The sequence below is a fragment of the Dreissena polymorpha genome, chromosome 1, assembly GCF_020536995.1.
Source record: "Dreissena polymorpha isolate Duluth1 chromosome 1, UMN_Dpol_1.0, whole genome shotgun sequence".
In the NCBI taxonomy this organism is placed as follows: Eukaryota; Metazoa; Mollusca; class Bivalvia; order Myida; family Dreissenidae; genus Dreissena; species Dreissena polymorpha.
In genome coordinates, this window is record NC_068355.1 from 160095287 (window position 1) to 160109743 (window position 14457).

The following is a 14457-nucleotide window of genomic DNA, read 5'->3' on the forward strand; positions in this document are numbered from 1 at the left end:
TATAAAAGTTACATTTTTTTGTCATTTCTTGTGTTCATGTAGTCACTGAGTATAACAAAATGCGGGACATAACAAACATTGTGGCGTAAGACTTAGCTTTAGTTTCATTTTTGGACATTTCATTTGATTTATTACGCTTACCTACACTTTTGATGAATTGCATGACTGATTCAAATGTCTTGTTTATTATATATCTAGGGAAAAATTTCTGATTAATGACAACTGTTTGAAACACAGTGTAGTAATATTTCTTTATTTTCTTATTTATTGTTATAGTGCATTTATTTTCATTTTGAATAATAAATTAAGCAGCTAAACCATAATAAAATTTAAGTGGCTGTTTAATAAATACATTACCAGGAAACATATTGTATAAGCCCTGCATCAATTATGTACCAACTTTGCTCCTTTTATACAACTAGTAAAATGCAATTAAAACTTGCGTTTTTTTTCCTGCTGCTTACAAAAAAGTGAGTGAAAAATATGTGAAAAAATGTATGCCTTACATTATAATAAGTGTTTTTACCGTATTCTTATTTTGTTTGCAATCAAATTTTTCATTTCAATGTTTACAATTATCTCAAGTCCACAAGCCCACTGGTAGCAACAGCTTGTTGGGAAAAACATGAGTCTTTTAAACTGGCTATTTGTCTGAATAGAAACAGTTTGTATCAATAAACCATGAATGTTAACATTAAATTTGGGTTACAATGATTCACACACAAGATATTTATACATGCATGTCAATCAGAAAAATTAACGTTGAATATGAGGAATTCTCTATATGAAAACAAGAACACTTTAAAGCACAGAAACTGTTTCAATCAGGTGTTGATCACAGGTCATTATCTTTCAATTGCATTGACTGTCTTTGAGCAGTCTGTTCAGGTTTTATGCTGTTTGCTTCTCATCAGTATCTAAGGGTTGGATATGAAGCCTTTAAAACTCGAATCTTGTAAGAAAAGTCTTGAATTAAATTAAACTTTCTAAGGGACTACAAATGCGTAAAAATAGGTATCTAAGTGGAAAAGGGTTACTGTACAACATATCTAAAAAAAAACACTAGACACACTGGGCATGAAGAGTGTAAACTATTAGCGCTTATCCAATTATAAAATATTTCATTACAATTGATTCAATGGGTTGTTGTGTACGAACAATAAATTGAAGCCCTATGAAAATTTGGCTTGCAACATTTAATTACGAGATTGAAGCATTGACTAATAAAACAATTAGTTAAGTAAGTCTTGTCGTCTGGTAATACCAATATAACTGAACTTGAGGGACTTATTTATCTAATTGTTTCAGGGGCGAAGAGCCACTGCCAGGTAAAGTATTGAAGAAGGCAAGAATGGACCGGGATTCAGGATACACAATGTTGGGACCAGCAGATATAAAAATGGAACCAATCGATATCAAAGTGGAACCAGTCGATATCAAACAGGAAATGGATCCAGACAGGTGTTTAACTAACTCATACCTGAATATAATGCAATTATATTTAATTAAATACAGGATATTGTTAGTAGCCACCAAACTTTTTTATAACACTGATAATACATGTTTTGAACTATATAATTCTATATGAATATTATGATAATTCAAATATATGTGCAAGTTAAAACACATTAAAGGGACTTGTTAACTAATTTCCTTTTTTAAATGGTGTTTAATTACTTTTCAACAAAATCTTAAAATCTGGAATAGTTTTAAATAATTATAATTACAAAGAAAAGGTATACAAAGAGTACCTGCCATTTGATTCGAACCTGGGATCTCAAGAAGGAAAAGCTAACGTGCAGAACAACATACCAAACATATGCCAAAAACATTTCACTCATTTATTATCATCACTACACGACATATGAAAAACACATTGCAAACATATATTATCGTCCTTATCTAACATATGCCATGACATTTCCGTAATTAACCATCATCACTACTCAGCATGTGCCAAAAACATTTAACAGATTTATTATCAGCATCACCATACTAAGCGGCAAATAAATTACGCATTTATAATCAGCACTACCGTAATTGTGTCAAAAAATGTCATGCATTTTATTGTTATTTATATTTAGCATTATGGGACGTGCGCCAAAAATAAAGGGTCAACCTAAGAAGTTGAAGCAGGAGAAGATAACTGACCATGTGACGGTGAAAAAACGCAAGGTGGACCGCTTTAAGGGGATGCCTGAGGAGGAGGTTGCCAAGAGACTGCTGCCTGACCACCTGGCCCCGAATCTTGACATTGTCATTGTAAGATAACCTTTGTCAATATGATATGTAGCCATTGTTTGCCTTTACTCAGTAAAGGTTTCTTAATTTGAAATAGTTTTGCCATTGAGGCACAAAATCCTTGCCAATTTTGCCATGAGATGCAGCAAAAATTTCAATCAAAACATGACCTTGATTTAAATGAGTCTTTCTATCTGTCACATGGCATGTCAGTAATTTTATTATCCCCAGCCAAAGGTGGAGGGATATAGAATAGGTGTTGTCACTCTGTCACAAACTTTTCAAGTCTATATCTCAGAATCCGTATAACTTCAAACTTCATGGATGTATACTAGATATCAATGAGGAAAAGTGCCATGCACAAGGACTATAACCCTACTCTTTTTATGTCCCCCACTATAGAAGTGGGGGACATATTGTTTTTGCCTTGTCTGTTGGTTGGTCTGTTGGTTGGTTTGCGCCAACTTTAACATTTTGCAATAACTTTTGCTATATTGAAGATAGAAACTTCATATTTGGCATGCATGTGTATCTCATGAAGCTGCACATTTTGAGTGGTGAAAGGTCATCCTTCAAGGTCAGAGGTTAAATATATGTGGCCAAAATCGCTCATTTTATGAATACTTTTGCAATATTGAAGATAGCAACTTGATATTTGTCATGCATGTGTATCTCATGGAGCTGCACATTTTGAGTGGTGAAAGGTCAAGGTCATCCTTCAAGGTCAGAGGTCAAATATATGTGGCCCAAATCGCTTATTTTATGAATATTTTTGCAATATTGAAGATAGCAACTTGATATTTGGCATGCATGTGTATCTCATGCAGCTGCACATTTTGAGTGGTGAAAGGTCAAGGTCAGGGTCATCCTTCAAGGTCAAATATATGGGTCAAAATTGTTATGTAATGTCACTTCTGCAATATTGAAGCTAGCAATTTTATATTTGAAATGCATGTGTATCTCATGGAGCTGCACATTTTGAGTGGTGAAGGGTCAAGGTCAAGGTCATCCTTCAAGGTCAAACGTCATATAGGGGGACATTGTGTTTCACAAACACGTCTTGTTTAAATAAGAGTTATTTTCCTTTGTTGTTTTTTTTGTGATGTAACTTTTCAGGGCTATATCTCAGATACCATTCAAGATTTCAACATAAAACTTCATTGGTGTATTAATATCAATGAGGAGAAGTGCCATGCACAAGAACCATAACCCTATACATTCTTTAATAAGAGTTACAGGCCTTTTCGGCCCTATGCCACTGGTCCGAAATTCGGCCCCATTCCCAATGCAATTCTGGTTGTTTTTCCCAATTAAAAAAAAATTCCCAATTCCAAAAAAAAAATTTTTTTTTTTTTAAAACCTTTAGGCCACTCCAAATTGATTTGTTGGTCTACGGATTAAAAAAAAAAGCTGAAGAGGTCAGCGAAAAAAAGATTTATTTTTTTTTAAAACAGGAAAATTATCGAGCGAGCGAAGAGCAAAGAATTACAAAAAAATCACATTTCAATAGAAAAATATTGCATTATCATGAGATACAGGTTTAAACAGCTATATTTTACATTCAAATCAATTCTTATACATGCATATGACATTTGACCACGAAGTATACATGTAAACCATATGATTGAAGTGAGGGACCATGTTTACCTAGTGCTGCTTCTATTTGTTTGAAGTTTTAAACAGTGAAAGCTGTGAAAAGGTATACCATGTTGCAAGCTGTGAAAAGGTATACCATGTTGCAATAGCACTTGAAAAGGGATAATCATCAAAATGATAATGACAGACAGTCGGCCAAAGGTCATGCATATAATCCATTGTCGCTAGCTTATTTTAAAAGGGGCATATCGATGGCTAGTACAGACTGTACAGTATTGTATTTTTCTGAAATCAGGGGTGTCAATTTTCCGGATTATTCCGGAAATCCGGATTTGAGCCGTCCAGGGTTGATTTTGAGGTGAATGTAAATCGGATGAGTTTGTTTAAGGCGGGTGGGGGTAGGGACAAAATTCTTTTAGTGCGGGTTCATTTCAGAACGAATATTGTTATAGCATCGTTGGCATTCTGGACATTTGCGCATGGTACCGATTTTATTTATTGATTTCTGATTGGTAAGCGGCTGGCACTGACATCAGCAGTAACTGGCAAAGTAAAGCACTGCAAAATCATATTTATGCCCCCCTTCAAAGAAGAGGGGGTATATTGCTTTGCTCATGTCGGTCGGTCGGTATGTCGGTCCGTCCACCAGGTGGTTGTCGTATGATAACTCAAGAACGCATATGCCTAGGATCATGAAACTTCATAGGTAGATTGATCATGACTCACAGATGACCCCTATTGATTTTGAAGTCACTAGGTCAAAGGTCAAGGTCACGGTGACCCGAAATAGTAAATTGGTTTCCGGATGATAACTCAAGAACGCATATGCCTAGGATCATGAAACTTCATGGGTAGATTGCTCATGACTTGCAGATGACCCCTATTGATTTTGAGGTCACTAGGTCAAAGGTCAAGGTCACGGTGACCAGAAATAGTAAAATGGTTTTCGGATGATAACTCAAGAATGCATACGCCTAGGATCATGAAACTTCATGGGTAGATTGATCATGACTTGCAGATGACCCCTATTGATTTTGAGGTCACTAGGTCAAAGGTCAAGGTGACCCGAAATAGTAAAATGGTTTCCGGATGATAACTCAAGAATGCATACGCCTAGGATCATGAAACTTCATGGGTAGATTGATCATGACTCGCAGATGACCCCTATTGATTTTGAGGTCACTAGGTCAAAGGTCAAGGTCACGGTGACCCGAAATAGTAAAATGGTTTCCATATGATAACTCAAGAACGCATACGCCTAGGATCATGAAACTTCATGGGTAGATTGATCAAGACTTCAGATGACCCCTATTGATTTTGAGGTCACAAGATCAAAGGTCAAGGTCACGGTGACCCGAAAAAGTAAAATGATTTTCGGATGATAACTCAAGAACACTTTTGCCTAGGATCATGACACTTCATAGGTACATTGATCGTGACTCGCAGATGACCCCTATTGATTTTCAGGTCACTAGTTTATTCTGTTTTCACACTGTCCAGTAAAGAGACTTACAAATTGAATTTTTGACACATGTTCATTCATAATGATGTATAAGCCTTTGTTTCTGTGCCAGTAAATACTATGTTTATGGAAATGACGTGAGAATTCAACATTTAAAAAACCAATGTAATATGATATGTAATATTATATGGCAACAGGACAGTTGTGATTTGCTGGGTCAATTCTATTTAGCTTGACCATCCAAGCGGTTGATAGCTTTGACAAACTGGCGGTCTGAAACATTGAGAAAATGTCACGATTCACTGACAATAAATCAAACATGTAATTCTTGCTACGCAACTTGCATTTAATTTTGTCAATTCAAATTATACATGAAAATATAATTAATTTTTAATCTGCTTGTTAATTGAAAAACAGCAACACAGTTTGTATGTATAAAACAATGTTAATACATAAATAGGATCAAGCATATTAAAATATCAACTTAGATTTGGTTTCCTTTACTGTACAGGATTTGTAAAGTTAGGTTAATATTTGTGTATTGAACAAAAATAACAACAGTGTAAAGAAAAGTTAATTTGGGGATGTTCTATCCAAACCCTGAGAGTTCAGATTTCCTCAAATGCCAAGTAAAGATTGTAAATTTCAACCCACTCCTCTGGTTAGTTTTCAGAGGCACATATAATTAACTTTTGAGCTTAGTGTCTCATTTGTACATGCATTACTGTATTAACTCCAAATCAACTAGTACAAGTGGTAGGCCAGTATTACATGGACTGGTGTTGACTGTTTACACAGTTTCACAACCCCATCTGATACTGGTCAGTATCTTGGCAAGTGGCCAAAGTTGGGAGTGGAATTAATGGTCTATTACATAACTGACTTCTGTGTGTGGTAAACACATGATACTGGTCATGTGGTCAAGTTGCACTTGTATACATTTGCCCAATACACAACACTAGCCTTGGCTATTTTTAATCAGATTGCATTGCTATCTATGGTGGTCATTGACTAGGGGAGTTAACTGCTATAAATAACATGTTTCATTACCATTAATAAATAAAACATTACAAATTGTGTGCACGTTTCACATATTGTCAAATAAGTCAAAATGTGTGAAAGGAATCCAAAAAATCAAAGACTCAATCATATAATGGATATAATTGATTAGTATAGGTCCTGATTGGTTTTTGCACTATTAATTGGATACATTTCACAGGTCATTGACATACAGTGACAAAAAACATATTCACACAATGGCTGTTACTACAACGGAGAGCCCATATGGGGGGCATGCATGTTTTACAAACAGCCCTTGTTTAAAACCATATGTTAATCAAATTATATATTGACTGCGTATTTGCTAGGTTACTGGTTACTGGTTTTCATTTTCTGCAGTCAAACAATATGCATATTTTATTTCATTTGCAAATGATGTATCGCGACATGTTTTCGGACAGTCTTTTTCGGATACGCTGGTTTGTTGATTTTAATTTAATTTCGAAGTTCTTAATATCATTTGTTTAGAATGACAAATACACCTGCGGTGTTACGGATGGTTTGGTTTATAATATTTCGCATTGTACTCACCAGAAATTGCACCTAGAAAGACTTTTTAAAAAAAGAAAAATAAACTAGGGCTCGGGGGGGGGTTGGGCCCTCTCATCCCTTTATCCTACGGCTTAATATTCCGAATTTTAAATTGGGGACAATTGACACCCCTGTGAAATAAATGTATACATTACAAAGAACTTATTTGATGTTTCTGTAATACACGGACCTAGCTGTTGAACATTTTCCGTCAACCATGTATTTTAAAAATGATAAAATGTTGCCCCTGTGAAACTTTTAGAACAAGCATTTAATGATTTTATGTTTATTTTTATGCCCCCCTTCGAAGAAGAGGGGGTACATGTATATTGCTTTGCTCATGTCGGTCTGTCGGTCGGTCCGTCCACCAGGTGGTTGTCAGACGATAACTCAAGAACGCTTGGGCCTAGGATCATGAAACTTCATAGGTACATTGATCATGACTCGCAGATGACCCCTACTGATTTTGAGGTCACTAGGTCAAAGGTCAAGGTCACGGTGACCAGAAATAGTAAAAACGGTTTTTTAATGATAACTCAAGAAGGCATACGCCTAGGATCATGAAACTTCATGGGTATATTGATCATGACTTGCAGATGACCCCTATTGATTTTGAGGTCACTAGGTCAAAGGTCAAGGTCACGTCGACCTGAAATAGTAAAATGGTTTCCGGATGATAACTCAAGAACGCATACGCCTAGGATCATGAAACTTCATGGGTAGATTGATCAAGACTCGCAGATGACCCCTATTGATTTTGAGGTCACTAGGTCAAAGGTCAAGGTCACGGTGACCCGAAATAGTAAAATGGTTTTCGGATGATAACTCAAGAACGCATACGCCTAGGATCATGAAACTTCATGGGTAGATTGATCATGACTTGCAGATGACCCCTATTGATTTTGAGGTCACAAGGTTAAAGGTCAAGGTCACAGTGACCCGAAATAGTAAAATGATTTTGGGATGATAACTCAAGAACGCTTTTGCCTAGGATCATGACACTTCGTAGGTACATTGATCGTGACTCGCAGATGACCCCTATTGATTTTCAGGTCACTAGGTCAAAGGTCAAGGTCACAGTGACAAAAATCGTATTCACACAATGGCTGCCACTACAACGGACAGCCCATATGGGGGGCATGCATGTTTTACAAACAGCCCTTGTTTTTCACTTAAAATTGTGTAATATGAAAAATTTGCATACGTATAGGGAAATACCGTCCATATGCCCATTTAATGAAGAAAAAGTATTAAAACAAAACTAACATTATGTTTTCCGATGTTGTTTGAAATTGAACATGTTCAACGGTATTTGCTGATAGATGCATGTTAGAACAAAAACAAACACATTCAACTAAGTCACAGAACATTAAAGATTTTTATGCTCCCCGAAAATAATATAGTTTCGTAGTTCCTTCCTTCCGTCACACTTTTGCTACCGTTTCCGTTTCTCATAGCGCCTTCAATACTTTACCAATCGCTTTCATATTTGGCATGTAGTTACCTTGCATGGACCTCTACCTTCTGATGACGTTTGTAGTCACTGGGGTCAAGGTCAAGGTCACCGAGGCTAATAATAGACTTTAGTTGCCAGTTTGTAGTTCATTAGTTCCTTCCTTCCATCACACTTTTGCTACCGTTTCTCATAATGCCTTCAATACTTTACCAATCGCTTTCATATTTGGCACGTACGTACCTTGCATGGACCTCTACCTTCTGATGACGTTTGAGGTCACTGGGGTCAAGGTCACCGAGGCTAATAATAGACTTCCTTCCGTCACACTTTTGCTACCGTTTCTCATAGCGCCTTCAATACTTTACCAATCGCTTTAATATTTGGCACGTAGGTACCTTGCATGGACCTCTACCTTCTGATGACGTTTGAGGTCACTGGCGTCAATGTCAAGGTCACCGAGGCTAATAATAGACTTCCTTCCGTCACACTTTTGCTACCGTTTCTCATAGCGCCTTCAATGCTTTACCAATCGCTTTCATATTTGGCACGTAGGTACCTTGCATGAACCTCTACCTTCTGATGACGTTTGAGGTCACTGGGGTCAAGGTCAAGGTCACCAAGGCTAATAATAGACTTCCTTCCGTCACACTTTTGCTACCGTTTCTCATAGCGCCTTCAATACTTTACCAATCGCTTTCATATTTGGCACGTAGGTACCTTGCATGGACCTCTACCTTCTGATGACTTTTGAGGTCACTGGGGTCAAGGTCACCGAGGCTAATAATAGACTTCCTTCCGTCACAATTTTGCTACCGTTTCTCATAGCGCCTTCAAAACTTGACCAATCGCTTTCATATTTGGCACAGCGGTACCTTGCATGGACCTCTACCTTTTGATGAGGTTTGAGGTCACTGGGGTCAAGGTCACCGAGGCTAATGATAGATTTTCCTTCACGCTTTTTTATGCTCCCCCCAAAAAAAATTGGGGGGGGGGGGGGAGCATATAGTCGCCGCTTCATCTGTCCGTGTGTCCGTCCGTGCACAATTTTTGTCCAGGCTATTTCTCAGCAACTAATGACAGGAATTCAATGAAACTTTATGGGAAGCTTCACTACCAAGAGGAGATGTGCATATTATCAGCGGGTTATGGTCGGATGATTTTTCACAGAGTTTTGGCCCTTTGAAAATTTCCATTAACTGTACATATAGTGCAATTCTTGTCCGGGCTATTTCTTAGCAACTAATGACTGGAATACAATGAAACTTTATGGGAAGCTTCACTACCAAGAGAAGATGTGCATATTATCAGCTGGTTCTGGTCGGATGATTTTTCACAGAGTTATGGTCCTTTGAAATTTTCCATTATACATATAGTGCAATTCATTTTAATAGCTTAATTACGTTACCTGATATCATATGCTATTTACTCCGATAGGATCGTAATTTATCCGGAATTTTTCGTCCGAGGAATCCCACACTTTTCATAAACCCGTCAGGTAGGTCAGTACGGTCACATAGTGCCGTGTAGCCGTACAAACAAAACGGGACATTACCCAGAATTCACTCTTATTCCGGATGGCGATATACAAAGGCCGACATTTGTTATTGACTTAATTGTTGCTTCTGTTTCGCTGGATTCTTCTGTTTAACAGAATAGAGAAGTTTATTTATTGCGTTAAAATTTGGCCTCCATCAATCAGGTATACGAACTTATGTTCAATACCTTAGATGAGGACTTCTGCCCACACCCTTCCTTGTCTCTCACAGGATCTGCGGTTACCGTTACAGAACAAGTAGCACGCAGACGAGAGCCCGGCAGGATAAGTAAGGCTACTTCCCGAGTGGATCTACGCCTTCCTATTGGCTCTTCCACAATGGCTGTTTTCCAGTCACTTGAACCAGCCAATAAGCCTTCGCCATCTCCATGGAAAGCCCCTTAGGAGCTGACCGAGCCTAAACAGATGGACGGCGGGAAAAGTTATAAGGCCCCGGTACCCGACCCTGCTTCCGGTTTGGACCTTTCCAAACTTCCGGTTCCTGATGCTGACATTAGTAAGCTGTCACTTACAATGCCTTCATCATCTACCCATACATCAGTCCCTCTTTCCCTGTTGGAAAATTGGGAGCTGAGAGAACGCCATTCCATAGGTCTGGCTAACCAGCTAGATCTCATGGCAGCCACAGCCTTAGACTTGGTTTGGGAGCTCTCTGATTCAATCCCAGAGGAGCTCCGAGCCTTGTTGATACATCTTTCACGTACTACGCAGTGTTTATCTCACAATGCTGCGTCGTCTATGTCTGAGATGTTAAGGCTTCAGAGAGACCTCATCCTCTCTTCCTTGCCCAATAATTTCCTTTTGGAAACAGGCGTAAACTCCCTTCGAACTGCTCCACTAACAGCAAAGTCTCTTTTCGGAGGGAGGATACAGTCGGCACTTACTGCTGATCATGAAGATCAGATACATGCCTCCTTAGCTAGGAGCAACTCTGGCCAGCGCCCTGTGGTTTTTAAGCGCCCTGCTTCTAAGCCCCCAGGAGCCCCACCGGCCAAGAACGCTAAAAGGGACAGTTAACCTACTAAGCGTCCGTCTGCTCCACGTCAGCCCACAAATAGGCCTCCTTTTCAGAACAGAACAACTTCCTATCGGAAGCCTTCTGTAAACCAAAATTGGAGGAAGGGCAAACCCAAGGCGGACAAGAAGTCATTTAATCCTTCTTCCGGCATGGGTGGACCTCCTAAAGGTCAGCCCTAGGTCATACCCCTACTGCCACAACCTCTGATGCCGGAGGTACCAGTCGGGGCCAGACTTATGCACTTCGCAAATCGATTGCTCCAAATAACTTCGGACGCGTGGGTTCATTCTCTTGTCACACAAGGCCTCACTTTTCAATTCGAAAAAAGGCCCCCACTCTCTCGCGTCCCAATAGATCTGGTATCTCCGCATCTACAACTTTCAGACTCCATTCTCGGACTCCTGGAAAAACAGGCGGTAGAAAGGGTTCACGACCCTTGTTCTCCAGGATTTTACAGTCGCCTTTTCCTTGTTCAAAAGAAAAACGGCTCCTGGAGACCAGTCATAGACTTAAAAGTGTTCAACACGTTTCTAGTCAAACCTACTTTCAAGATGGAGACTCCTGCCTTCATTCGGCGCTCCATCAAACCCATGCACTGGGGGGTTTCCTTGGACCTGGAAGATGCATACTTCCATGTTCCTATCCATCCCAACTACCGGAAGTACCTGCGCTTCTCCTTTCGAGGCCAGGTCTACCAGTTTCGGGCGATGCCCTTTGGATAGGCCACAGCTCCACGAGTTTTCACCAAACTCATGGCCGCAGTGAGCGCACACCTCCGATTACACGGGGTTCAACTGCTTCAGTATTTGCGACGATTGGCTCTTACACCAGCTCGATCGTCAACTGCTTCTGCTACACCCAGAGTTCTCTTGGAAGGAGCTCCTCTCTTTAGGACTCCTTCTCAATGTAGCCAAGTCAGACCTCATTCCCTCTCAGGATTTCATATTCTTGGGAATGAATTTTCTGACCCACATCAATCGGGTCAGGGTCTCAACGCAACGTATATCAGACCTCCATTTGAAGGTCAGATGGGTGCTGTCCCAATCTCATATCACAGCTCAAGATTTCCTCTCACTCAACGGTATCCTGAGCTCTGTAGCAGACTTCGTGCAGTTGGGACGTCTCTTCCTACGTCCTCTTCAGCACTATCTCTCAGCTCGATGGAAATGGTCTCCAGACAATCTGCTAACACAGATTCCCATCCTTCCGTCCTTAGTCCCCCACCTTCTATGGTGGCTAGACGAGGAGACTCTGTTGGCAGGAGTACCGCTTCTTCCCCCGCAACCGTCTTTACATCGTATAACGGATGCGAGCATGGAAGGTTGGGGCGCTCACCTGGAACCCCGCAGCCTGACATTATCAGAATTGTGGTCTCCTCAGGAGTCTCTCCTGCACATTAACAATCTCGAAATGCGAGCAGTCTTTCTAGCTGTTTGTCAATTCCAATCACATCTTTGGGACTCCTGTGTGATGGTATCGACAGACAACACATCAGTCGTGGCTTACATCAAGAAACAGGGCGGTACACACTCTCACTTTCTGTATCTGGAAACAATGAAATTACTTGTTCTTTGCAAGAGCCTCAACGTCTCTCTCTTGTCCAAACACATACCAGGTCGTCTCAACGCCCTGGCGGACGGTTTGCCTCGCAAACACCAGTTACTTCCATCGGAGTGGACACTTTATCAGGAAGTGGCCAATCGGATATACCTCACATTCAGTTATCCACTGGTCGACCTGTTTGCGACCAGAGACAACCACAGACTTCCTCTGTATGTGAGTCCAGTGTACGAACCAGCAGCGTGGGCGGTAGACGCGCTTTCGTTCGATTGGGATCAACTGGACGCTTACGCTTATCCCCCACCCATTCTAATTCCCCAAATCTTAGGGAAAATCAGTGTGAGCTCTTGCCGGATCCTCCTGATAGCCCCTTGGTGGCCCAGGAGATCCTGGTTCAACGACCTTCTCGGTCTCCTGTGCGAATTTCCCAGGGAACTCCCGCACAGTTCAGATCTCCTATCTCAGAGAGGCAGACTTCACTTGGATCCAGACATGTTCCACTTACACGTCTGGCCGTTATCAGGCAATCCCTGCAGAAGAAACGCTTTTCTGTCAGGGCTTCAACGCTCGTTGCCTCTGCAAGGAGAAAGTCCACCAGAGCAGTCTATGATGCTCGCTGGAAACTCTTCTCTAATTGGTGTGTTCGAGGGAAAATTGATCCCCTCAATCCCTCTGCTAGACGCATAGCGGATTTTCTAATCTATCTCTTTGATGATAAGAAACTTTCTCTTAGCTCCATCAAAGGATACAGATCTGTGCTTTCGCATACCTTGGCTTTTCGTAAGTCATCACAAGTATGTGCTGACCCAGCCATTTTGGAACTGATCCGAGCCATGGAACTTAAACGTCCTGTGTCTCGTTCTCTTACCCCCAAATGGGATTTGGCTTGTGTTCTTGGATCACTTATTAAAGCTCCCTATGAACCCCTTAATCAGGCTTCTTTACAGTTCCTAACCTGGAAGACCGTTTTCCTTCTTACCATGGCTTCATCCAAACGTAGAAGTGAAATTCATGCTATTTCTGTCGAAGAAAGCCATCTTCGTTTTGATTCCTCCGATGGCTCTGTCACCTTGTTGTGTCAGCCAGGATTCCTTGCTAAAAATCAACTCCCCTCAATGGCTTCTAAACCCTTCAAGGTCCCAAGTCTTTCTAGAACTTGTGGTAATGAAGATGAAGATAGACTCCTCTGCCCTGTCAGGTCTTTGAAGTTCTATCTTAGTAGAGTTAAGTCTATTTGAGGTTCTCGCAAGAGACTCTTCATTCCCTTAAAAGGGGGGGCGATGTGTCTGCGGCTTCTATTTCCCGTTAGGTAGCCTCGACTATAAAAAGGGCTTACTCTTCTCTTTCTTCAAGGGATTCATCCCTTTTTAAGATTAGACCGCATGAATTACGAGCAATGTCGGCTTCGTGGGCATATATTAATCATACCCCACTCTCTGACGTGCTTCAAGCTGCTTTCTGGAGGAATCAGACCACTTTTTCATCTTTTTATCTTCGTTCTCTGGAGTGCCAACAGGACAACTTGTATTTGTTGGGCCCCCTTGTGGTTGCACAAACGGTAGTATCTTCTACGGCATAGGTATATTACGCTTATCCGTGAATTAAGTTAATACCGTAATAACGAAGATTAGCTGAGAACCCGAGATATGGGTTCCGCTGTGATGGGGAGATTTTTGCGAACCTTCCCGCCTCAGCTGCAAATTCAGCATATGATATCAGGTAACGTAATTAAGCTATTAAAACAAATTTTTCTAGTAAAATTCATTTTAATTAGTAATTACTTACCTGATATCGGTAAGTCCCACCTCCCACCCCGCTCTTCCTCTAATATTCATATTTTTTATTGGAATAAGAGTGGATTCTGGGTAATGTCCTGTTTTGGTTGTACGGCTACACGGCATTATGTGACCGTTCTGACCTACCTGACGGGTTTATGAAAAGTGTGGGATTCCTCGTACGAAAAATTCCGGATAAATTAC

At 40.4% G+C, this 14457-nt stretch overlaps 1 protein-coding gene and 1 long non-coding RNA gene across 3 annotated transcripts in view; both read left to right on the top strand.

Annotated features, from left to right (window-relative positions):
- LOC127858248 (rho GTPase-activating protein gacF-like) overlaps window positions 1-14457 on the top strand; it is a 72250-nt gene that overhangs the window by 27106 nt on the left and 30687 nt on the right. The window contains exons 2-3 of the mRNA XM_052395240.1: window positions 1309-1461; window positions 2085-2262. Of these exons, the coding sequence (XP_052251200.1) occupies window positions 1352-1461; window positions 2085-2262 (288 nt within the window). The 5' untranslated portion in view covers window positions 1309-1351. The remainder of the gene's footprint in view (window positions 1-1308; window positions 1462-2084; window positions 2263-14457) is intronic.
- LOC127858257 (uncharacterized) lies at window positions 4682-7828 on the top strand. Of its 2 annotated transcripts, none has more exons than XR_008038833.1 (2): window positions 4682-5015; window positions 7652-7828. It is a non-coding gene; the product is annotated as an uncharacterized LOC127858257 (long non-coding RNA). The 2 variants fall into 2 exon arrangements; XR_008038834.1 differs by lacking the exon at window positions 4682-5015 and adding an exon at window positions 7219-7360.